Source organism: Microcaecilia unicolor, chromosome 4 (genome assembly GCF_901765095.1).
Source record: "Microcaecilia unicolor chromosome 4, aMicUni1.1, whole genome shotgun sequence".
NCBI lineage: Eukaryota > Metazoa > Chordata > Amphibia > Gymnophiona > Siphonopidae > Microcaecilia > Microcaecilia unicolor.
Window position 1 is genome coordinate 371,179,791 of NC_044034.1, and position 25,685 is coordinate 371,205,475.

The 25,685-nt window shown below is 45.1% G+C and overlaps 1 protein-coding gene across 4 annotated transcripts in view; it reads left to right on the plus strand.

The window, feature by feature from the left end:
• DMD (dystrophin) overlaps window positions 1-25,685 on the plus strand; it is a 2,615,032-nt gene that overhangs the window by 2,330,431 nt on the left and 258,916 nt on the right. For all 4 annotated transcript variants that reach the window (XM_030202363.1, XM_030202359.1, XM_030202360.1 and 1 more), the window contains one exon: window positions 12,179-12,257. In XM_030202363.1, coding sequence (XP_030058223.1) covers window positions 12,179-12,257 — 79 coding nt within the window. The remainder of the gene's footprint in view (window positions 1-12,178; window positions 12,258-25,685) is intronic.

Consider the following 25,685-nt stretch of genomic DNA (forward strand, 5'->3'; position numbering starts at 1 on the left):
CATATTTTGTTTTCAGATGAGTTTCCTGAATCAGGCCCACATCTATTTGTAACCTCACCAGTTCCCGGAACAACAGCTGCCTTTTTCTGGGAATATTTAGCCCTTTTACATTCAAAGACATACATTTAAATTCCCCCATATTCACACAGTGTCGTTATTCTTTCCTTATTTTCCCTGCTTACTCGTTGGCCATTGCTTTTTAATAGCTCTTTGTTCTTTGTTACACATATCTGAGCCCCCCTTGTTATCACACAGAACTGATCTCCCTCCTCACCCTCCCTCCGTTGAATAAATCCCATCCCTTCCCCCCAAATGTCCCTAACAATTGTGTAATACCCCGTGGTGTACCCGCGGGCGTCTACCTATGGAGGAAACAGCCGTCCCGCTTCTAGCCCACCCCACAGAGTTATCATAGTTCCATACCTGATATTAACAGATTATATGCGATTTATGCTATAACAGTGTTCTTAAGTCAATTTGATATCTGCTTAGTTTCAGATGATTCGTGGGGCGGATTGTTGGCGTTGTAATCTTCTGGGCCCTTTCCCCACTCTTTGCCATCTTGGTGGGAGGGGTCTTGTGTTGTTCTTTTTCTCATGACCCCCTGTTCTTCTCTCTTCAGGTTCCGGTGTTTCAGGGCAAATAGCCCTCGCCTCTTCTATAGATTTTACTTGGTGCATAGTTCCATCTTTATAAAAAGCTAATGCAAAAGGATGCCTCCACCTGTATTGAATTTTAAGTTCTCTCAAGTGTCTGGTGAATGGTTTCAGGTCACCCCTTCTTTTTAATGTTGCTGCTGCCAGATCCTGATAAATCTCAATCGCATAAGAGTCCCACTGGAAGTCTGGTATCTGACGAGCCATTTTCAGCACCCGCTCTTTTAGTTTAAAGCTAGAAAAGCAAGCTATGATATCCTTTGGTTTATTGCTCCGATTTGCTCCCAGGGCTCTGTGAGCTCTTTCTAAATGTATGGTAGTGGCTTCCACGGTTTCTTCATTGTTTGAGAGCAACACACTAACCAGTTGCTGTATTACATGCTCACAGTCTTGGTACGTGGGCACTTCTGGCAAGCCTCGAAACCTTAAATTGTTGCGCCGGCCCCGATTTTCTAAATCTTCTATTTTATCTAGAAGCTGTTGCTGGGTCCCCTGAACCTCACCAATTTGTTGATCCATGTTTCCCATGGCTTCACTATGTGTTTCCATCTGCGCTTCGATGTCCTCCAGGCGCGAGCCCAGTTCCCGGATCTCCCCTCTCAGATCTTCTTTAAGCGTCACCATCTCCGCCCGAAGTGCTTTCAAGTCAGAGCTAATGTCCTGTAGCCAAGCCTCTAATCTCTGGGGGACCTTTTCTTCTATATCTCGCTCCTTTTGGGGCTCTGATGCGTTTCCCGCCGGCTTGGTTTTCCCTCCATTTGCTTGCTCCGATGCCTTCCGCATATCCGCCATTTTGTTTCGGGTCGGCGCTGTTCTTGCTACAAAAGCAAAACGGGAGAGATCCGCCACTTTGATTTCCAAACTCAGGTATGTTCGCCTCTTTAGCTTCACTATGCCTCTCTAACTCCGTTTCAGCTCTCAAGCAACGCTAAATCCTCGTTTTTTTGCTTTAGTTCTCTGTGGGGCTGTGGGAGCTTCATTCTTAAGCTGCCATGCTGTTGGGTGACGTCACTTCCTCCCTTATTCGACAATTTGTGAGCTGGGCATTTTTGTTTTTCAGCGATAATGGAAAATGAAAGCGCCCAGCTCAAAAACGAATAAATCCAAGGCATTTGTTCGTGGGAGGGGCCAGGAGTCGTAGTGCACTGGTCCCCCTCACATGCCAGGACACCAACCGGGCACCCTAGGGGGCACTTTTACAAAAAAAAAAAAAAAAAGGTAAAAGAGCTCCCAGGTGCATAGCACCCTTCCCTTGTGTGTTGAGCCCCCCAAATCCCCCTCAAAATCCACTGCCCACAAGTCTACACCATTACTATAGCCCTAAGGGGTGAAGGGGGGCACCTACATGTGGGTACAGTGGGTTTGGGGGGGTTGGATGACTAAGCATTAAGCAGCACAATTGTAACAGGTGGGGGGGGATGGGCCTGGGTCCACCTGCCTGAAGTCCACTGCACCCCCTAATAACTGCTCCAGTGACCTGCATACTGCTGCCAGGGAGGTGGGTATGACATTTGAGGGTGAACATAAAAAGTTGTGAAACGGCATATGTTTGTGGTGCGAGGGGGTTTGTGATCACTGGGGGAGTCAGGGGAGGTCATCCCCGACTCCCTCCAGTGGTCATCTGGTCATTTAGGGCACTTTTTGGGGCCCTATTCGTGGAAAAACAGGGTCCAGGAAAAGTGCCCTAAATTCTCGCTAAAAACGCATATTTTTTTTCCATTATCGGCGAAAGGCGCCTATCTCTGATCGGCCGATAACCACGCCCCAGTTCCGCCTTCACCACGCCTTCAACACGCCCCCATGAACTTTGTCCGCATCCGCGACGGAGTTCAGTTGAAAACGTCCAAATTCGGCTTTCGATTATACCGCTTTATTCGTTTTTGTGAGATAAACGTCTATCTCCCGATTTGGGTCGCAATATAGGCGTTTTTCTTTTTCAATTATAAGCTGGATAGTAACATAGTAGATGACGGCAGAAAAAGACCTGCACGGTCCATCCAGTCTGCCCAACAAGATAACTCATATGTGCTACTTTTTGTGTATACCCTACTTTGATTTATACCTGTGCTCTTCAGGGCACAGACCGTATAAGTCTGCCCAGCACTATCCCCGCCTCCCACCACCGGCTCTGGCACAGACCGTATAAGTCTGTCCAGCACTATCCCCACCTCCCAACCACCAGTCCCGCCTCCCACCACCGGCTCTACCACCCAATTCCTTAAACCATTTGAAAATAGATTCATTCTAAACAGAGGAGATACCTGTTGGCTTCTCAGAGCCTCACCCGTAGAACAAAACCCCAACTAGGAATGTTATCTGCAAACAAATGGTAATTCCAAACTGTAGATTTAATAACCTCACACGGGGTTTGCAAGTATGGATTATATTATAAATGCAAAACAAGACTCATAGTAATGTTGTTATCGTTTCATCAGATTCCAGTGTTATACCTGCGTTATTTATTGAATGTCAAATGTCAATCACAATATTAATGCCTGATGTGTTTTTCATTAGGTTTTATAGGAGCATATGTATTGCCATACTGGGACAGACCAAAGGTCCATCAAGCTCAGCATCCTGTTTCCAACAGTGGCCAATCCAGGTTACAAGTACCTGGCAAGATCCCAAAACAGTACAATACATTTTGTGCTGCTAATCCTGGAAATAAGAAGTGGATTTTCCCCTAGTCTATTTTAATAATGGCTTATAGACTTTTCTTTTAGGAAGCCATCCAAACCTTTTTAAAACCCCGCTAAGCTAACTGCTTTTACTACATTCTCTGGCAACGAATTCCAGTTTAATTACACATTGAGCGAAAAAAATATTTTCTCTGATTTGTTTTAAATTTACTACTTTGTAGCTTGATTGCGTGTCCCCTAGTCCTAGTATTTTTGGAAAGAGTAAACAAGCGATTCACATCATTAGGAGAAGGACCTTATTCTAATAGTAGAGGTGTGGTAGCCATGTTAGTCCACTCTTAAAGGTTATCAATAGAAATCAAACAAAATAAAACATGGAAAAGAAAATAAGATCGTACCTTTTTTATTGGACATAACTTAATACATCTCTTGATTAGCTTTCGAAGGTTGCCCTTCTTCCTCAGATCGGAAATAAGCAAATGAGGTAGCAGATAGTATATATGAGTGAGACATCCAAGCATTACTTTGACAGTCTGGCAGGGTGGGAGGGAGGGGGTGGGTAGGAGGTATGCATGGGGACATAAAAGCATTTCATTGATATTCTAACAGGATGGGTGTGGATAGGTGAGAGGAGGGTGATAAACAGAGAAATACAACCTTATGGTTTATAATGGGCTAGAAAACCCAGATCCTTGTTAAGTCCTGTCTGTAGGGTGTCAAAACATTCAATCATTCTGACTTCAAAGGTCTTACGTTCCTGTATTGTTTTAAAGTTACCTTTCAGAATTCTTACTGTGAAATCACTGGTGCAGTGTTCTGGTCCTGTAAAGTGTTGTCCCACAGGGGTGGGAACCCGACTGGCACCGGCTATCTTCATGTGGTGTCTGTGCAGGTTAAATCTTGTCTTAAACATCTGGCCTGTTTCTTCATTATTGATAACTTCTAACAGTAGGAAAGGATCAATATTTACCATCCCTTTGTAAGACAGAAGTTTGGCCAGAATCTCAAGCGAGAATTTTTTAGAGGTGTATCCAGGTCCTGGATTAAGATATACCTCTGAACAATTATTATCTTTTGTCTTATAAAGTGTGTGTGCAATTTCCAGATGTTTATATGGTCTGTTTTCATGTGTCCAGCTTCAGCTCATACACCGGATCTTCAGATCTGCTTGTGGAAAGCATGGAACTTTCCACGGATGTCACAGTTTCTCATCACTGGGCTTTTCCAGCATCTGTCGGATGCATGTAGTTCTAATCCTGTGAAATCCTGTGTACACTGATTTTCAAACTTTAACCATGTCCCAGGAATACTCCATCACCTGGTCAAAATTTAGCCTGTCAACGGGCAAAACATTTGACCCATCATAGTTTCTCTGGCTGTCTCCAAAGGTTAGCTAGACTTTTTCAGCATCGACCTCAAAGGGTCTGGATACAGTAGCCCATGTAGCATATCACTGAAAAAGTTGGGACAGAAGCAGTGCAGTGGGCAGAGCCCAGAGTCTTAGCGATAGATCAGTCCAACAATTCAATACCCATCGGAGAGACGCTGGTTACAGCCACCAGGGAGTCATTAGTTGCAGCCATTGGGGTCTGCGCTGCCTGCACAGAGGGGATTTTTGCATCAAATATTTAAATCAACATGTTTGTAAAGATACCCAGGAATAGTAAAATTAACTAATGAAATATAATCTCCATGTTTCAAGCTGAGATACTAAAAGTATAAGAGCATAGCAGCTTTTCTTTTTAAAATGTAAATACAGTCATTAACATAAACCTACAGTGAAAGAAAGATCAGCGGCTTGGAAATTAATAGTTTGCACAAAATTGTCCTCCAGCATTCTTTTGAAATTTTACACCAGTGCTAAAGAAAAGTGTGATATCATTACCAACCCCACATAAAGCCACCGTTAAAACACATCTGCACCTCTCCAAGAATATTACCCCCACCCCCACCCGATACTCAAACTATTTAACCGGCCAGACACGGCCGCTGACCGATTAAATAACATATCGGTGCCTGACTGGTAATATTCAGCAGCAGATTACCGGTTCTCTCGGCTGAATATTGCCACTTAGCACCTAGAGCATAACCGGCTGTATTGCATGACTTATCCGGTTAGGCACTGGATAAGTTTGGCGGTCAAATAGGACCTGTTATCCACACCCAATCACCCTCCACCATTATCCCCATCAGTCTCCCCTTTCCTCTCTTTCTCCCCCACCCAGACTTTCGTCTCCCCTTGCTTTGCCAGTCATTCTCCCTAGTTTACCAGGCATCCACCTGTCATTCCCAGGAAGTCATTCCTACCACTCCCAAAAGTTTGAGTCAGCCACTCCTCTCAGCAACTTCTGGCTCCCAGTGTAATCTTCATGAGCAGTAGACACATTTCCTGTGCCCATGCAGTGGCTGAATGATCTTATAAGCTGGTGCAAGAATTCCAACACTACATGGCTGAACCTCAACTGTGAGCTGTATGGGTGGAGCTGCAGTAGCAGGGGAAGTTCATTTGAAGGCCAAATTTCTAGGCAGCAATGGAGAACTGGTGCATGGGATTTGTTGAACTGTGTTTTACATCCAATGCTGACTGCATCTGAAGAGGAACCCCCCCCCCCCCCATAAGTACATAAGCGTCGCCATGCTGCGACAGACCAAGGGTCCATCGAGCCCAGCACCCTGTCACCGACAGCGGCCAAAAGAGCAAGCAATTGTCCTGCCCATCCTAGAATACTGTATTATTCCTTCATCCATTCAATAACATTCTATGGCTTTTTCCTCCAGGAAGCCGTCCAACCCTTTTTTGAAGTCCGCTAAGTTAACCGCCTTAACCACCTTTTCCGGCAGCGAATTCCAGAGTTTAACTACGCATTGAGTGAAGAAAAATTTCCTCCGATTCGTTTTAAATTTACCACACTGCAGCTTCATCGCATGCCCCCTTGTCCTAGTATTTTTGGAAAGTGTAAACACACGCTCCACATCGACCCGCTCCATTCCACTCATTATCTTATAGACCTCTGTCGTATCTCCCCTCAGCCACATTTTCTCCAGGCTGAAGAGCCCCAGCCTCTTCAGCCTATCCTGATAGGGAAGTCGTCCCATCCCCTGTATCATCTTTGTCGCCCTTCTCTGCACCTTTTCCAATTCCACTATGTCTTTTTTGAGGTGTGGCAACCAGAATTGAATACAATACTCAAGATGCGGTCACACCATGGAGAGATACAACGGCAAAATAATATCCTTATTTTTGTTTTCAATCCCTTTCCTAATGATACCCAACATTCTATTTGCTTTCCTAGCCGCAGCAGCACATTGAGCAGAAGATTTCAACGTATCATCAACGATGACACCTAGATCCCTTTTTCGGTCCGTGATTCCCAACGCTGAACCTTGCATGACGTAGTTATAGTTTGGGTTCCTCTTTCCCACGTGCATCACTTTGCACTTGTTCACATTAAACGTCATCTGCCATTTAGACGCCCAGTCTCGTAAGGTCCTCTTGTAGTTTTTCACAATCTTCCCACAATTTGACTACTTTGAATAATTTTGTGTCATCGGCACATTTGATTACCTCACTAGTTACCCCCATCTCTAGGTCATTTATGAATATGTTAAAAAGCAGAAGTCCCAGCACCGAGGGACCCTGCTAACTAACCTTCTCCATTGCGAATATTGACCTTTTAATCTACTCTCTCTTTCCTATCTTTCAACCAGTTTTTAATCCACAATAGGACATTTCCTCCAATCCCATGTCCCTCTAATTTCCTCTGTAGTCTTTCATGAGGGACCTTATCAAACGCCTTCTGAAAATCTAGATACACAATATCAACCGGCTCACCTTTATCCACATGTTGTTCATCCCTTCAAAGAAACGTAATAGATTGGTGAGGCAAGACTTCCCTTCACTAAATCCATGTTGACTTTGTCCCATTAGTCCATGCTTTTGAACGTGCTCTGTAATTTTGTTCTTGATAATAGTCTGTACCATTTTGCCCGGCACCAACGTCAGACTCACCGGTCTATAATTTCCTGGGTCTCCTCTGGAACCTTTTTTAAATATCGGCGTTACATTGGCCGCCCTCCAATCTTCCGGTACCACGCTCGATTTTAAGAATAAATTACAAATCAATAACAGTACTTCTGCCAGCTCACTGTTCCAAGGTCCATTTCCCTCCAAAATTATCTCATGGGGTCCTTAGTTTGAGGGATGCCACTGAAAGAGGGAGTGAGAGTGTGTGTATTTGTATGTGTATGTGTTTGTGTTGAAATATCTGTGTCTGCATCTTCATGTGTTTGTGTGTATGCATATTTATGTGTCTCCTGCTTTGTGTTTATTTTTGTGTATGACTGTTTGTCTATTTTTGTGTTCCTATGTGTTTGTAAAAGTGGTTAGCTTAGCAGGAAAAATCCACTGCTTATTTCTTAGGACAAACAACTTAAAATCTGTTTTACTGTTCTGGGATCTTGCTAGGTACTCATGACCTGGATTGTCCACTGTTGGAAGCAGGATACTGGGCTTGATGGACCTTCGATCTGTTCCAGTATGGCAGTGCTTATGTGCTTATGTTATATTTTTTGTGTCTGTGTGGACATGAGTTTGTGTATGCATTTGCATGTGTGTTGGGGTGTATATGTACAGTATGTTATGTGCATGGGTGATATGCATATTTGCATATCTTTAGGATATGTGTATGAGCGCACATGTGTTTTTTTTAGTGTGTGTCTCTTTGCAGATGATACCAAACTCTGTAATAGGATAGACACCCCAGAGGGTGTGGATTGCATGTGGAGGCATCTAGTAAAACTTGGAGAATGGTACAGAAATTGGCAACTAAATTTAATGCTGAGAAAAGCAGAGTCATGCACTTGGGCTGCACAACTCCAAGGGAGTGGTATAGTATAGGGGGTGAAGTACTACTGCATACGAAAGAAGAGCAGGACTTGGGGGTGATCATATCTGATAATCTTAAGGTGGACAAAGTCAAAGCCAGAAGGATGCTCAGGTGCATAGGGAGAGGAATGGCCAGCAGGAAAAAAGAGGTGAGTGCCAGGGGCATAGCCAGACTTCGGTGGGAGGGGGGTCCAGAGCCCAAGGTGAGGGGGTACATTTTAGTCCCCCCCCCACCATTGCCGACCCTGCCGCCACCGCCACCAACAACTTTGCCCCCTCCCCTCCCCTGCCGACAACCCTCTCAACCCGCCGTCGCCTACCTTTGCTGGTGGGGGACCCCAACCCCCGCCAGCCGTGGTCCTCTTCTTCCCGCAAAAGGCTTCCTTCTGTTTCTGATGTTCTGCACGTTGTAGAAGGAAGCCTTTTTTGGGAAGAAGAGGACCTCGGCTGGCAGGGGTTCGAGTCCCCCGCCAGCAAAGGCAGGCGACGGCGACGGTGGGAGGGGGGTTCGAGAGGGTCATCAGCAGGGGTACCAGGCCCCCCTGGCACCACATAGCTACGCTACTGGATAGTGCCCTTGTATAAGTCTCTGGTGAGGCCCCATTTAGAGTACTGTGTGAAATTCTGGAGACCGCACCGACAAAAAGATATAAACAGGATGGAGTTGATCCAGAGGGTGGCTACAAGATTGGTCAGTGGTCTCTGTCATAAAGCATATGGGGACAGACTTATAGACCTCAATATGTATACTCATTACGCATTACGTTCAAGATCTGCACGATTGTACACAGAATCATTCACGCAGACACCCCAATCTACATGCTAAACCTCGTAGACCTACCTCCAAGAAACGCCACAAGAGCATCCTGCAAATTCCTCGACCTGCACTTCCCCAGTTGTAAAGGACTAAAGTACAAGCAGATGCAAGCGACCACATTCTCATACCTGGGCACGAAACTGTGGAATGCATTGCCTACAGACCTGAGAACAATCAACGAAGACATATCTCTTCAACAAGGCACACAATGAGAACTAACAGTCACACTAATCCACCCGACAACCCACTCAGTCAAGATAGCCCACCTACTATATCTACCTTAATCACCCCTTTCCTTCTTCCTTCTACCCTTACTTAACCTCGGCACAATATTATATGGATCTGTCACCCTGCAATGACTATGTTAACAAAACTATGTAAGACACATTGAGCCTGTAAATAGGTGGGATAATGTGGGATACAAATGCAATAAATAAATACTCTGGAAGAAAGGCAGGAGAGAGGGGATATGATAGAGACGTTTAAATATCTCTGTGGTATCAATATACAGGAGGTGAGTCTTTTTCATAGGAAGGAAAATGCCAGAATAAGAGGGCATAGGATGAAGTTAAGAGAAAATAGGCTTAGGAGGAATCTCTTTCATGGAAAGAGTGGTGGATACGTGGAACAGCCTCCTGATGGACTGTGTCTGAATTCAAGAATGTGTGGGACAGGCACGTGGGATCTCAGGGAGATGCTGCAGATGGGAGACTGGATGGGCCATTTGGCCTTTATCTGCCGTCATGTTTCACTGTTTCTATTATGTTTATTCCGGGGGCATAGCTACTGTGGGGCCAGGCCCCCGTAGATTTGGCCCTGGACCCCCCTGCCGCGATCCTCTTGACCCCTCTTCCTGCCGCCAACCCTCCCCCACTGCTGTCGCGTCAGGACGTCAGACGCACGCACTGAAACTTGATCAGATCATTCAGCAAGCAACGCCGCACGGCCGATGAGAGAACTTTGGCTGGCGGGGGTTGGGGTTCCCCGCCAGCAAAGGTAAGCGACGGCAGTGGGGGAGGGTTGGCGGCGGGAAGAGGGGTCGAGAGGGTTGGCGGTGGGAAGGGGGGAGTCGAGAGGGTTGCGGCAGCGGCAGGGGGTGAAAGTTGGCAGCGACTGTGGCGGGAGGGGTCGGCAGCGCCGGGGGGGGGGGCTAAAATGTGCCCCCTCACCTCAGGCTCTGAACCCCCCTCCTGTCGAAATCTGGCTACGCCCCTGGTTTATTCATACAAAAAAAGAAAAGAAGATGATACCTTTTTTATTGGACTAGCTTAATACATCTTTTGATTAGCTTGTAAAGGCAAAACCTTTGAGTCAGAAATGAGCAAACAATATGTATGAGTGTAATCTTGTATAGTGTGTATTGTTGTGTGCATATATCTGCTTGCTTGCTGGTTTTATGTTTGCATAATTTGTATTATTCCTGGAGATGTTCCAGTTTCTTCTTTTTCTGAGCCACAGTGAACTTCGATGTCGTGTGTCATGTGATGTAATGCATATGTGTGAATGTGTATGTTTTGGGATAGTACAGTTCGATTACTGTAATTTGCATTATTGTACTTTAACTGCTAAACTGAAGAAGCGGCTTCAACTGTTGGAAAATACTTCTAGATTACTTTTCAGTCAGAGAAAATATAATGAAGCTACCCAGCTGCTTAATGGACCTGCGTTGGTTGAAAGTTTTCATAGCTGTGTATATTTTAAGCTTGCATGTTTAGCCTATAAAAGTCTATATGGGCTAAATCCTGAGAAAACGGCTCGGCCTTTAATATTGTTGGGTAACGGATCTAATTTTAGGATCAGGGAAAGCTTTTTATTGAACGCCGGTGGTGGGAAGCAGGGATAGTGCTGGGCAGACTTATACGGTCTGTGCCAGAGCCGGTGGTGGGAGGCGGGGATAGTGCTGGGCAGACTTATACGGTCTGTGCCAGAGCCGGTGGTGGGAGGCGGGGCTGGTGGTTGGGAGGCGGGGATAGTGCTGGGCAGACATACGGTCTGTGACAGAGCCGGTGGTGGGAGGCAGGGATAGTGCTGGGCAGACTTATACGGTCTGTGCCAGAGCTGGTGGTGGGAGGCGGGACTGGTAGTTGGGAGCGGGGATAGTGCTGGGCAGACTTATACAGTCTGTGCCAGAGCTGGTGGTTGGGAGGAGGGGCTGGTGGTTGGGAGGCGGGGATAGTGCTGGGCAGACTTATACGGTCTGTGCCAGAGCCAGTGGTGGGAGGCGGGGTGGGTGGTTAGGAGGTGGGGATAGTGCTGGGCAGACTTATACGGTCTGTGCCAGAGCCAGTGGTGGGAGGCGGGGCTGGTGGTTGGGAGGCGGGGATAGTGCTGGGCAGACTTATACGGTCTGTGCCAGATCCGGAGGTGGGAGGCGGGGCTGGTGGTTGGGAGGCGGGGATAGTGCTGGGCAGACTTATACGGTCTGTGCTAGAACCAGTGGTGGGAGGCGGGGCTGGTGGTTGGGAGGTGGGGCTGGTGGTTGGGAGGCGGGGATAGTGCTGGGCAGACTTATACGGTCTGTGCCCTGAAGAGCACAGGTACAAATCTAAGTAGGGTATACACAAAAAGCAGCACATATGAGTTGTCTTGTTGGGCAGACTGGATGGACCGTGCAGGTCTTTTTCTGCCGTCATCTACTATGTTACTTCTATGAAAAATATAATCTGTAAATCAGTTTGGGAACGCTCTTTCTCTCTTCAAATTCTTACAGTCTGGAATAGTTTTCCAGCTCACATCCGACATCTTATCTCTTGTTCAGAAAGGTTTTGAAAACCTTTTTTTGTTTTTTTTCAAAGCTGCGACTTTGATTAGGAATTTGCATCTTACTGAGTAAGCTAGGAATGCGACACTTTGTTCCATACTTTGTAAGCCGCACTGAACCTGCTATCGAGCGGGAAAGAGCGGGGTATAAATGCCACAAATAAATAAATAAATAAATACTGCTATTTGTATTAGTCAGGCTAATGGACATTGTGATTATCAATTTTCTGGTTTTATTGTTATTTCTTCTGTTTCGAGAAGTTTCTTCTTAATTGTAATCCACTGTGCAACTCTTGGGTTAATATAAATCCTGTTAATACAATACAGCATACGTGTGTGTCAGGAGGTGTATTGTGTGTGTGTGTGTGTGTGTGTGTGTTTACACAGATACAGTGACTTGTGCTTCTGTTTTTCTCCCCAGGTCTCTATTGATGACCGCATCAGGCATTTGCACGAAGCGCATCGGGATTTTGGTCCCACATCACAGCACTTCCTTTCTAGTAAGGACCTTCTATTTTGTTGCCTCACTTAACTCATTGCGTGTTTGGAGGAGAACACAGCAAACCTCTGTAATGTATCGTTACGTACCACAAGACTGCACAGGGTGCTAAGCCACCTCTTATCCTTTGTTGTTTATCTGTTTACTCTACCGTCACTTATTGCATAGAAAGCCAGAACGGTTTACAGGTCAAAAATTGTACGATAACAAACAAGGTAGTTTAAACCAGGGAATCCATGATATGATAGGACAGCACAGATGACTTCCACACTGAAGATAATAACGTGGAGGGGCATTTTCGAAAGGGATGTCCAAGTTGCGATTTGGACGTCCTTGCAAAACGGCGAAATCCAGGGGCGGGGAAACCCGTATTTTCGAAACAAGATGGACGTCCATCTTTCGTTTCGAAAATACCGTCAGAGATGTCCAAATCCTTAAATTTGGACGTCCATAGACATGGGCGTTTCTGACTTTCGGCGATTTTCGAAACCAAAAACGTCCATGTCAAAAACATCCTAATGCAAGCCATTTGGACGTGGGAGGAGCCAGCATTTCTAGTGCACTGGTCCCCCTGACATACCAGGACATCAACCAGGCACCCTAAGGGACACTTCAGTGGACTTCAGAAATTGCTCCAAGTAACATAGCTTCCTTATCTTGTGTGCTGAGCCCCCCAAAACCCACAACTGTACACCACTAGGATAGCCCTTAAGGGTGAATGGGGGGCACCTATAAATGGGTACAATGGGTTTGTGGTGGGTTTTGGAGAGCTCGCTGTTTCCTCCACAAATGTAACAGGTAGGTGGGGTATGGGCCTGGATCCACTTGTCTGACGTGCACTGCAGTACCCACTAAAACTGCTTCCGGGACCTGCATGCGCTGTCGTGGACCTGAGTATGACATCTGAGGCTGGCACGACATATTTTTATGAAAACGTCTAAGTGTTCATCAGGGACGTCCTTGGGTTTTTCGATTATGGGTCAAAGACGTCCAAGTCCAAGTGTTAGGCACGCCCAAGTCCCGCCTTCGCTATGCTTCCAACATGCCCCCTTGAACTTTGGACGTCCTTGCGACGGACTGCAGTTGGAGACGTCCAAAATCGGGTTTCCATTCTACCGATTTGGACGTCCCTGGGAGAAGGACGTCCATCTTCCGATTTATGTCGAAAGATGGACGTCCTTCTCTTTCGAAAATGAGCCCAATAGGCACTCATTTCAACAGTCAGACATAATTATCTATGATTAGTATCTCCTTGTTCATTGTTAAGCATTCTGCACACCTTTGTGGTCTTCATACTAAGAAAAATTACCCCCTTTTACTAAGGCGCGCCCACGCCAATGCATTCCTATGGGCATCTCTAACGTTTAGGACATCAGACTCAGAAACAGAATGAAGCCTTGCGCCGGAAGATGACCTCAGCTGGCGGGGATTGGGGTCCCCCGCCAGCAAAGGTAGCCCACGGCGACGGCGGGGGAGAGTTGGCGGCGGGAGGGGGGTCAAGAGGGTCATCGGCAGGGGGGTCCAGGGCCAAATCTACGGGGGCCCAGGCCCCCATGGCCCCACTCAGCTACACCACTACTCTACCTCATTGTAAATCCCATCGAAGCAGCCAACCACTGCCCTCACAAACACGCAAATAATACACTCAACCCTCTTCCACTAAAAGTAACTATTATTTCTGTAAGCCACGTTGAAACAAAATTTATTGGAAAATGTGGGATATAAATGCTATTCGTCCTGACTTTTAGTGACTTTCTGAAAGTGTTTGTAAAACTCGGGACTGGATTCAGTAAATGGCACCCAAAATTGGTTGCTGAAAAAAGGGGGTCTGCTTCCTCCTCAGCCGGCCAAAGGGGCTCTTCGGAGCCTGAGACAGAATACTAAGGGTACGGGAACTCAGGGCCGAAATCCTTTTATTATCCCGGCAATTTCCCAGCCAAAATCATAACATCTTCTTGAAAACAAAAAGTACAGCCTGCCTAACATAGTCTTCCAAAGGAAGAAGGATACCGTCCATATTCGATCATCTCCAAAAGGAAAGAAAAGGTTACAAAATCCCTTTAGCACCCGCTCAGTTCCCCCTCCTTCCGAAGGGTTGAGTCGGAGTCCATCATACTTTTACTCTAGCCCAATAAAGCAGAAACGCTTCATTCACAGTCTTTGCACAGCCCCCAATATCACCTATCACCTGCCTTTTACACAGTCCTGAGGAAACCCTGCAAGGCCCAGGGTTGTCAGTTTCTTCCACCTCTCAGTACCACCTCCGGTGTAGCCTCCTCCACTGCCTTCATGGGCTGGGAAGGGCAACCTTTGAATCCTCCCACTCCATGGTAGCTGATTCCTCTTCCTTGGGCAGCTCTAGTGGCAGGCTACTTCCTTCCTCCATTCGTCTCCCCTCTCTCCTGGTGACTGAGAGCCTCCAGGAACTCAGCTTCCCCCTTCCCACAGCTGGGGGGAATTATATACCGATGGCGAAGCCAGGGAAACTGAGCTTCAACCTTGCCTCTCCCCTTAGTGGGGCAGAAAGTAACAGGCTCACTCTGCCTCTAGCCCGGGCTGGGAATCCATTTCCTCTTTTCAGGACTACTCCCCTCTCTCCTTTTTACAAGGACTTCTGGGACCCGTAGTTCTGGGCTCAACTGCTTCACGGGGTGATCTCTGGGGCTTGCCTTGTCACAAAGTACATAAGCATTGCCATAGTGGGACAGATCAAAGGTCCATGAAGCCCAGTATCCTGTTTCCAACAGTGGCCAATCCAGGTCACAAGTACCTGGCAAGATCATGCTGCATTTCAGGGTGGGGTATAAAGAGATTGTGTGCTAAGCTCTTTATACCAGTAAGCGTGGATTTGAATGTGTGGCGTTTCTGTGGAAGAAAATCCCCTAAAACACTGATTCTGGGAAGCAGACGTACTTGAGCCCAAGCCGCTCTGACGTCTTGCTTCTGAGAGCTGGCTTTCTCCTGATTAATTTACCTCCTCCTGGGCCTGGAAACCTGCCTGACTTTGACAGGACTTAGAGGAAAAGTCCTTGTTCAGAGCTGAATGCTCTCAAGAGCAGAATGCTTCCCGGTGTTCATCTTCAGGGTGAACTTCAAAAGCATCGACAGTTATGAAAGAAAATGTTCTGTCTTTATAACAGCAAGGAAGTAGATTGGATCAGTGTTTTCTTCACGTCACACTTCTGATGGCTCCTGACCCTTGATCAGCTCAGTTGGAGTAACATGGTTAGTGGGGTGCTTAGTGTCTCTGTTCATCAGCCCTCTTAAAGCTGGCTTGGTTTTTACAATAGATCCACAATGAATATGCATGAGGTAAATCTGTATGCATTGATGATGGTGATATATGGAAAGGCGGCTGAGGGGAGATATGATAGAGGTCTATAAGATAATGAGTGGAATGGAATGGGTCGATGTGGAGCGTCTGTTTACGCTTTCCAAAAATACTAGGACAAGGGGGCATGCGATGAAGCTGCAGTGTAGTAAATTTAGAACGAATCGGAGGAAAGTTTTCTTCACTCAACGCGTAGTTAAACTCTGGAATTCGCTGCCGGAAAAGGTAGTTTTAAGGTGGTTAACTTAGCGGACTTCAAAAAAGGGTTGGACGGCTTCCTGGAGGAAAAAGCCATAGAATGTTATTGAATGGACGAGGGAATACAGTATTTCTAGGATGAGCGGGTCAAATTGCTTGTTCTTTTGGCCGCTGTTGGTGACAGGGTGCTGGGCTCGATGGACCCTTGGTCTGTCCCAGCATGGTGATCCTTATGCATCAAGCATATTCATGGTTTGGAAAGCCCAGCTGTAGGTATTACTTCCTGTAGCAGTTACAGAAAGGTCAGCGGGATCTGCTGTATCCTGCTTCTTCCAGAGTAACTCATTACAAAGCATCTCTAGCTAATTACACATCTGGCAAGTCAATAAGGTACTGCAAACCTGGTGGGAAGGCAGAGTATTTCATTTAGAAGGTAAGTCTATAACACAATGAGGCACAATGACAGACAGTTCCATAGCCTCCACTGGAGGTCTTTCCCTGAAATCCACCACCATCTCAGTAGGAAAGGATTTTCTCTGCTACTGTACTAAAACAAGCCAAATATATATATACTAGTAAAAAAGGCCCGTTTCTGCCTGAAATGAAACGGGCGCTAGCAAGGGTTCCCCCCTCCCTCCGTTGCTGTCTCCCTCTCTGTCCTCCGAGTCCCACGCCCTCCTTTCGTCCCCTCCGAGTTCAAGGCCGTCCTCCCTCTCCTCTCCCACTCCCCTGTAACTCACCACTTTGTCAAACGACGACCGCTATTGTGGCGGGTCCATTTGTGGAGGGGTAGTTGGAGGGTAGCTGGCACGTTTTTAGTCGGTGGTCACTGTGGGGTTCGTCGGTTGAAGCCATCTATCTCTGGCCATGTCTGCGACCTCGACGTCATAACGAGGCAGAGAGAGATGGCTTCGGTTGGGCACGTCCTCAGCCGCTTTTGTTTGTTAGGCAGTGTTCAGCGATTCGTTGGAAGGGGAGGAGTAGGGAAATAAGCTCCGCGTGTTTCCCTACTCCTCCCCGTTCGTTCATTTTTGTTGTTTTGTAATTGTTCCACCCTCGACGTCATCACGTCTGACGCGAGGGCGGGGCATGGAGACATGGTGAGTGTTGTGGCTTCACCACCATGAACTTACGAACCGGTGTCTGAGTGGCTGCAGTGACGTCAGTGTCTTCAGAACGTTGAGGGTGAGTTTTATTATAGTAGATATATGAATGTTGTCTGGAATCTCCCCCTTCCTTTTGAGCCTCCCTCTTTCCATTCTTCATAGCACCTGTCCTTGAGCTGACCATTCCCTGTAAGAAGAGATAAAACGTCTTCACTGAAACTTGTCAGATATATGAATGTTGAGTGGTATCTCCCCTTCCTTTTGAGTGTCTCTTCCTTCATTCTTCATGGAAGCTGTCTGTCATTGAGCTGTTCATTCTGTGTAAGAGGATATATACCTTCTGGTTTTTTAATGAAATGTGCCATATATATGAATGTTGAGTGGTATCTTCCCTTCCTTTTGAGTCTTCCTCGGCTTCGTAGGAGCTGATCTTGAGCTGTTAATTCTCTGTAAAAGAATACATATACCTCTGATTCTTTAACAAAATCTGCCCGCTATATATAGATAAATGTTTCTGTGGAAAACCATGGTATTTCCGATGATCGGGATATTAAGAAATAATAAACTTAAAACGCAAATTGTCCGCTTGTGGTCTTCAGAAATGAAGCACCGTGGGATCTTAGGTGTAATTCCTCTTTCTACTCCTGATACCTCATTTGATGTATTCAGCTTCTACTCACCGTTATTTTCCCAAGTGCTACCATCTCACTGACTGGCTACCTTGAGGTCTTCAGAGATAATGACCCCCAGGTCACATTCCTCTTTTCTAACTGTTACTTCTTAACCTCCAAAAAGGTATTTGGCCCTTGGATATATGCATCATAAATGCATAATTTAGGGGGATGGGGGTTACTGTCATTTCCGTTCCTTTGCTGATTTTTCTCTTTTATTTACCCCCTCTGACATATCTGCTCTTACAAATTTTCATATCATCTGCAATAAAATACACTTTCCCTTCTAATAGTAACCCATTGTCATTTTTATTATAATTACTATTAAAACATTTAGGGACCCTTTCACCAAGTGGCAGTAAACAGTTACCTGTAGTAGTCTTGGCGTGTGGAATTGCTGCATGTTGAGGCCATGATTTACCACGCTGGGAAAAACGCATTTTTTGGTTTTGATTCATTAATGGCCGTGCACTGATATCAAATTAGTGTGTGGCCATTTACTACCTGAGGCCTTACCGCCACCTGTCAATGGAGAAGGGTAGATGGTGGAGTTCCCCAGGGGTCTTTGCTGGGACCGCTGCTTTTTAACATACTAAAGATGGGAGTAACTAATGAGGTAATTAAATTTGCTGACGACACAAAGTTATTCAAGGTTGTTCAATTGCAAGAGGATTGTGAAAAATTCAAGAGGACATTACGAGACTGGGCGTCTAAATGGCAGATGACGTTTAACGTGAGCAAGTGCAAAGTGATGCATGTGGGAAAGAGGAACCCGAACTACAGCTACGTCATGCAAGGTTCCATGTTAGGAGTCACCGACCAGGAAAGGGATCTAGGTGTCATCGTTGATAATACATTGAAGCCCTCTGCTCATTGTGCGGCGGAGGCTAAGAAAGCACATAAAATATTAGGTATTATTAGGATAGGAATGGAAAACAAAAATCAGGATGTAATAATGCCTTTGTATCGCTCCATGGTGCGAGTGCACCTCAAATATTGTGTTCAGGTCTGGTCACCGCATCTCAATAAAGATATAGTGGAATTAGAAAAGGTCCAGAGAAGGACGGCGAAAATGAAAAAGGGGATTGGACGACTTCCCTATGAGGAAAGGCTAAGGCGGATAGGGCTCTTCAGCTTGGAGAAAAGATGGCTGAGGGGAGATATGATAGAGGTCTATAAAATAATGAGTGGAGTCGAACAGGTAGACGTGAATCACTTGTTTACTATTTCCGAAAAATACTAGGACTAGAGGGCACGCAATGAAGCTACAAAGTAGTAAATTTAAAACAAATCAGAGAAAATATTTCTTCACTCAACGTGTAATTAAACTCTGGAATTCGTTGCCAGAAAATGTGGTAAAAGCAGTTAGCTTAGCGGGGTTTAAAAAAGGTTTGGATGGTTTCCTAAAGGAAAAGTCCATAGACCATTATTAAAATGGACTTGGGGATAAGCAGCATAAAATGTGTTGTACTTTTTGGGGATCTTGCCAGGTATTTGTGACCTGGATTGGCCACTGTTGGAAACAGGATGCTGAGCTTGATGGATGTTCGGTCTTTCCCAGTATGGCAACACTTATGTTCTTATGGGAAACAGCGTGCAGCAAACTCAGAACTACACAGAGACAGGATGCTGGGCTTGATGGACCCTTGGCGGTGCTTATGTACTTATGTGCCCGACGGTGCTGTTTTGCCATGTGCTACCGAAGCAGTAGCCCTACTGACGCTTGGTAAAAGGACCCCTTAATTTTCACCTATCACCAAATTTCTAGGCAAATTACAGCATAAACATTCATAAAATAAACCTTAATGTTAAATCAACAAGCAGAAACAAGAGCCTGTCTTTCTATCTATTGCCAAATGTCTTATTAAATAAAAACACTGAAAAGGACTGATCCACGGCACTCCACTGGTCACTTTCCCTTCACCAGAGTGGACCCCAGTGACTACTTTTCTCTGGGTTGTGCTGCTCACCCAGTTTCTCTTCAGTTGTTCTTTGTATTCCAGTCTGGCCAATTTGCTCCCCAGTCTTCTTTGGGAAACAGTTGGAAAGGACTCGTTCCAAAAGTACAAACACTAGGGGGGGGGGACACTCGAGGAAGTTACATTGAAATACTTTAAATCAAATAGGACGAAATATTTTTTCACTGAACAAATAGTTAAACTATGAAACTCTTTGCCGGAGAATGTGGTAACAGCGGTTAGCGTGTCTGGGTTTAACAAAAGGTTTGGACAAATTCCTGGAGGAGAAGTCCGTACTCTGCTATTGAGACAGACATGGGAAGCAACTGCTTGCCCTGGGATTTGTAGTATGGAATGTTGCTACTCTGAGATTCTGCATGGAATCTTGTCACTCTTTAGGATTCCAGAATCTTGCTATTCTTTGGGGTTCTACATGGAATGTTGCTACTCTTTGAGATTCTGCATGGAATCTTGTCACTCTTTAGGATTCCAGAATCTTGCTATTCTTTGGGGTTCTACATGGAATGTTGCTACTCTTTGAGATTCTGCATGGAATCTTGTCACTCTTTAGGATTCCAGAATCTTGCTATTCTTTGGGGTTCTACATGGAATGTTGCCATGATTTGGTTTTCTGTCAGGTACTTGTGACCTGGCTTGGCCACTGTTTAGAAAACAGGATTCTGGGCTCGATGGACCATTGGTCTGACCCAGTATGGCTACTCTTATGGTCTTATGACCTACTAAATAACCACAAAACATAAGGTGAATCCTTTGTATTGGACTAACTTAATATATTTCTTCACTAGCTTTTGGGACTTAACACCCCTTTGTCAGGCAACCAAAATTCAGAAAAGTCATATCTACTGCATCTTCTCTGCACCTAAATGATTACTAAGCCAACTTTATGTAACCCCACCGAGGAGATGCCTCTGCTGCAGAGCAGGGTGTGGGAGGATCTCCTGGGGGTCACTGTGGTGATGGGAGCTAGCAAAGCTGCCTAAGGTGAGTGATAAAAGCATTTGCATTAGTGAGAGGATAGTCTTTGGTTGCCCACTCCCCCTGCCAAGACCCAAGAAGTTAAGCGGTGTCCTGACATAAGAAGCAGGGGCTACAGAAAAAATTGGGATTGTCTCTGTGCAGCAGCAGAGGCAGATTGAGGCAAAGCCATAATGGCTCTGGTGCAAAGGGATTGGAGACCCTGAGAGTGAAGCAGGTGGGCAAACTTCTAGACACTGAGGTGGGTGAGGAGTACCGCACCTTGAGGAGGCAGACAGATGAGGAAGGTCCAGAAATGATTAAGTTTGGCAGCTGGGAAAGAACCTGAGAGGCAGTGAAAGCAGCCCCGGGTTGTTCTGCCCAGCAGGACGGGATTGAGTTTGCCAAGATTGGGAGAAATAACTGTGAATGGGAGGAGAGTCTTCAACCTATTAACAACTTGGATGTGTTTGCTAGACTATAAATTACAAGAATTGTTCATATGAGTTTCCCTTTCAATTAAAGTTGAACTGGGTTTTTTTATAAATCCCAGTGCTGAAGTGAAATTTGTTGAGCAGAACTGAGAGACCGAGAGCTGGAGGTGAAAACCCCACGGCCTACCGCGATTTAACCTGCCCGCGGCCTACGCTCAGCTCATCAAACACAATACTTTTGTAGATCCTGGTCTGGATATACTCTGAATAAGCAGCTTAAAATGTATTGTACTGTTTTGGGATCTTGCCAGGTACTTGTGACCTGGATTGGCCACTGTTGGAAACAGGATGCTGGGCTTGATGGACCTTCGATCTGTTCCAGGCAATACTTGTATACATTTATTTATTTATTTATTAGGATTTATTTACCGCCTTTTTGAAGGAATTCACTCAAGGCGGTGTACAGTAAGAATAGATCAAACATGAGCAAAAGGCAATTAGAGCAGTAAAAATATTCAAATAACAATACAAAGTATGGCATAGTTACTACTTACAATGTCAACACAATACAAAATAGAACATTTTAATTGACAGCGTAGGTATAAGCAAAGATGGGACATATGGACAGGTAAGAGAATAAGAAGAGTTCAAAAGTAGGTGACTGATTTAGAGAAAGTTGCACACGAGGTCAGGGAAATGGTTAAATATTATCTCAGCTAGGGTAGGAGTGGATAAACATGTCCTGCTGCAGTATATGCAGCCTCAGTCACTCCTTTGTGTGTGTGTGTGTGTGTGTGGGTGGGTGGGTGGGTGGGTGGTGTGTGTGTGTGTGTGTGTGTGTGTGGGTGGTGTGTGTGTGTGTGTGTGTGTGTGTGTGTGTGTGTGTGACTAACATATGTACTTATGGCATCCTGGACTGATTTGAGTGGGACCAGGGTTATAAAAATCTGGCATGGTTTCCCCCTGGTGAAACTATGTCACTTATGATCCTGTAACCCACTGATCTAAGGTGCAGGTCCACTCTGTCCCAGTTTCAACACCTATTGTAGGCGAAGGCCGAAACACCATTCAGGCTGGTAACTCAATCTTTCGACTTGCATCCTGTGGTTCTTCCATTCACACTGTGGCCACGCCTTGTGTTTTTCTGCTTCAATTCCAGTTTGGGCCAGTCACCGACCAGTAATCTGTCAGCTGATTCACAGTATATTAATAAAAAAGTAAATTGGTGAGATCTGCCAGTTGTGTCAGAGTCACTCATGCTTTTGACAAACGTCAATCCGCTAATGTGGCCCTGAGACAGCAACGGAAAGGACTCTGGGAGCATCATTTCGAGCCAAATTAAATTACAAGTCATTTACTGATGATGTAACTGAACTGCCAGAGTGTGTCAGGAGCAAGCTAATGGATCTAAATCTATCACAAGTGTCAGTTCTAATGCAGTTCTGGCCGGGCCTTGAGCAAAATAATCAATAAACATTAGAAACACAGTTGTAATACTTATTTGTACTATTTACGTGCTTTTTACGATTAGATCCACGTAATTAGCAGAAGAAGCAGTCGCCCATTTCTTGATGAAACAGGAAGTGAAGCAGTTTATAACAATGCTGTTTGCATCAAAGTTCATTCTTCCGTTTGGGCCTCTAGGTCAACATTGATCCGCACAGAAAATGTGTTAAGTGAAACTTCTAAGACGGTTTCAAATCATCAGTACTACAGTCTACATAAAACTCTGGACTAGAGAATGACACAGGGACAAAGTTTGTCCCCGTCCCGTCAGCACAGGTTCTGTCCCTGTCCCGTCCCCGTGGGCTCTGTCCTCATCTGCAAAAGCCTTGAACGCTTATGATTTTATATTTAAATCTTTTTATTAAAATATAAAAAGGAACAATATGCTGTGCAACTGTTGTGTATGAATTACAAATAGAGAACAATAATAACAATGAGCAGCTATAATAACCCTCCCCCCCCCCCCCACCACCCTCTACCCTTCCAACCCCAACAATAGGTGATTTCTACTACACCAAGGAATCCTAATTCACACTGTTAAAATGTCCAGGGGTACAAAATACAACCCCTTCTATATGCCCTAGAGGGGAAAAATATGCCCTATAAAGCACTGTTATGTTTTTTAAATCTGTGAATAAATAAGAAATCATCAACAATCTCAGGATTCAATCTAGCTCTCCTGTCTTCCACAGTCCTTCCTGGAATAGAAGTTGTCTTCTTAGAAGATGTGCTGGTAGCAGGATATACAGGATCCCCCATGCAAATTCTGCTAGTTGTGGCCAGTATGTTGGCTTGTTTTTCCAAAAAATCAAAATATCTTTGTAGGCATCACTTAAACATAAATAACAGACCAGTTCATTAACAGGCTTCAAAGTAGAAAATGACACGGGGACAACGTTTGTCCCCGTCCCTGTGGGCTCTGTCCCCATCCTCACCCCATCCCCGTGGGATCTGTCCCAATTTGAAAGTGCCAACCCCCTCCGAGAAAAGTTGCATTGGCTCCCAATCAAAGAACGGATCAGCTTCAAAATCTGCACCTTAGTCCACAAAATCATATCAGGATACATGACAGACCTCATAGGCTTACCAATAAGAAACAAAGTCAGATCGTCAAGATCCTACCTAAACCTACACTACCCAAATTGCAAAGGACTGAAATACAAAACAACTTACGCAGCCGGTTTCTCCTACATAAGCGCACAACTATGGAATGGGCTCCCAAAAGCTGTGAAAACAATCCACGACCACTTGAACTTCAGGAAATCACTAAAAACCAACCTCTTCAAAATGGCCTACCCCAACGACCCCACGTAACCCTCTTCACCTACCAACACAGCATGACTATGATCGAACAGGACAACACGCAATCTTCATCCATTCCGACCCTCCACTTATACCTGATACGATCCCTATACAACTTTGTATTTATTATCCACCGACTGGGCAAACGCCTTTGACGGTACCATGTAAGCCACATTGAGCCTGCAAATAGGTGGGAAAATGTGGGGTACAAATGCAACAAATAAAATAAAAATAAAATAATGTGAAAACCAAAACAAAAGGGGACCATGATTAAAACAATGCTGAGATAGAAATGAAGCATCAAAACCATAATTGTTAAGTGCATAGAACAATAATTAAATGACTTATGCAGTGAGCCGGGATTTTATATATTAAACCTACACTAAAATTCTGTACGGAAAGATATAGATTGGATACAAAAATAAAGTTGGACATAAAAATAAAAACTAGTCTAATGAAAAGACCACTGGCAATTATGGTGATGTTCATCTTAAATAAAAGTAGAAACAGTGTTATTGACATGTTAAAATGAGGGGGGTCTTAAAAGCGGAAAAAGAAAAGAAAACAAAGAAAAAAGAAGAAACGAACCGGTGCAAGTCACATCTGAAAAGAGGAAAAGCCATAATTGTAACAGAACTTGTACCTCATTTTTTATTTTATTTATTTATTGCATTTGTATCCCACATTCCCCCACCTATTTGCAGGCTCAATGTGGCTTACATAGATTTGTTGACATTATCGTAACAATATATCAGATACAATTAGTGATGGAGGGGAAGAGGGAGAAGGAAGGTAGTGATAAGGATAGTTGTATAAGGTGACCTTTCATAATTGAGCGGGTTGGTGAGGTGCCTTAGAGTGATTATAGGTGTTCATTGTAGGCCTTGTTGAAGAAGAATGTTTTCAGAGATTTTCGAAAGCTAGTTGTTTCGTTGATTGCTTTCAAGTCTGCGGGTAATGCATTCCATAATTGCGTGCTCTTGTACGAGAAGGTAGTGGCATGCATCAGTTTGTACTTCAGTCCTTTACAGCTGGGGTAGTGCAGGTTGAGAAATTTGCGAGATGATCTTGTGGCGTTTCTGGGAGGTAGGTCCACGAGGTTTAACATGTATGTTGGAGCATCTGCATGAATGATTTTGTGTACAGCGTAACTTTAAATCTAAAATGGAAATGTAAATAAATGATCCGCTAACAGAGAAAAATCAGCTAACGTTATCGTGCTCATAAGAGAAATTGCAAACTCCAAATGAGAGAGAGATGAATTATAAGTGTAGAGTGTAAAATTAGAACCAGCGTGAAAAGAGACTTACCTTTAGAATGGAGAGCATCAGCATAAACCGTGTATTCTAGTAAAGCGAAAAAGCGCTAAGGGAATCTGAAAGCGGATACGTGGTGATTTAAACAGTTGAAAAATGGTGCAAACATGTTGTGCACCTTTCTTTAAATTAGTCACTTTACTTTCTAACTCCTCTTACTCTGTTACCTATCTATATGTTAATTATCACAAAGTACTCCAGATATATTTCTTTAAATTTTTTTAACCATTTTATTATATCAACTTACACTGATACATATCTACTATAATAAAACTCACCCTCAACGTTCTGAGGACACTGACGTCAGTGAAGCCAAGCCCTGACTTCCTTCAAAAAGGTTCGAAGGTTCGTGGTGGTGAAGCCACCAAAATCGCTCCGGGCCCCGCCCTCGAGGGTAGAGCAATGGCAGAACAACGAAGGGGTTGGCAGGGAGGGAGGCGGGGGGGTGGGAAATCGCTACGGGCCCCGCCCTCGAGGACGGATCAATGGCAGAACAATGAAGGGGTTGGCAGGGAGGGAGGCGGGGGGGTGGGAAATCGCTACGGGCCCCGCCCTCGAGGACGGATCAATGGCAGAACAATGAAGGGGTTGGCAGGGAGGGAGGCGGGGGGGTAGGAAATCACTCCGGGCCC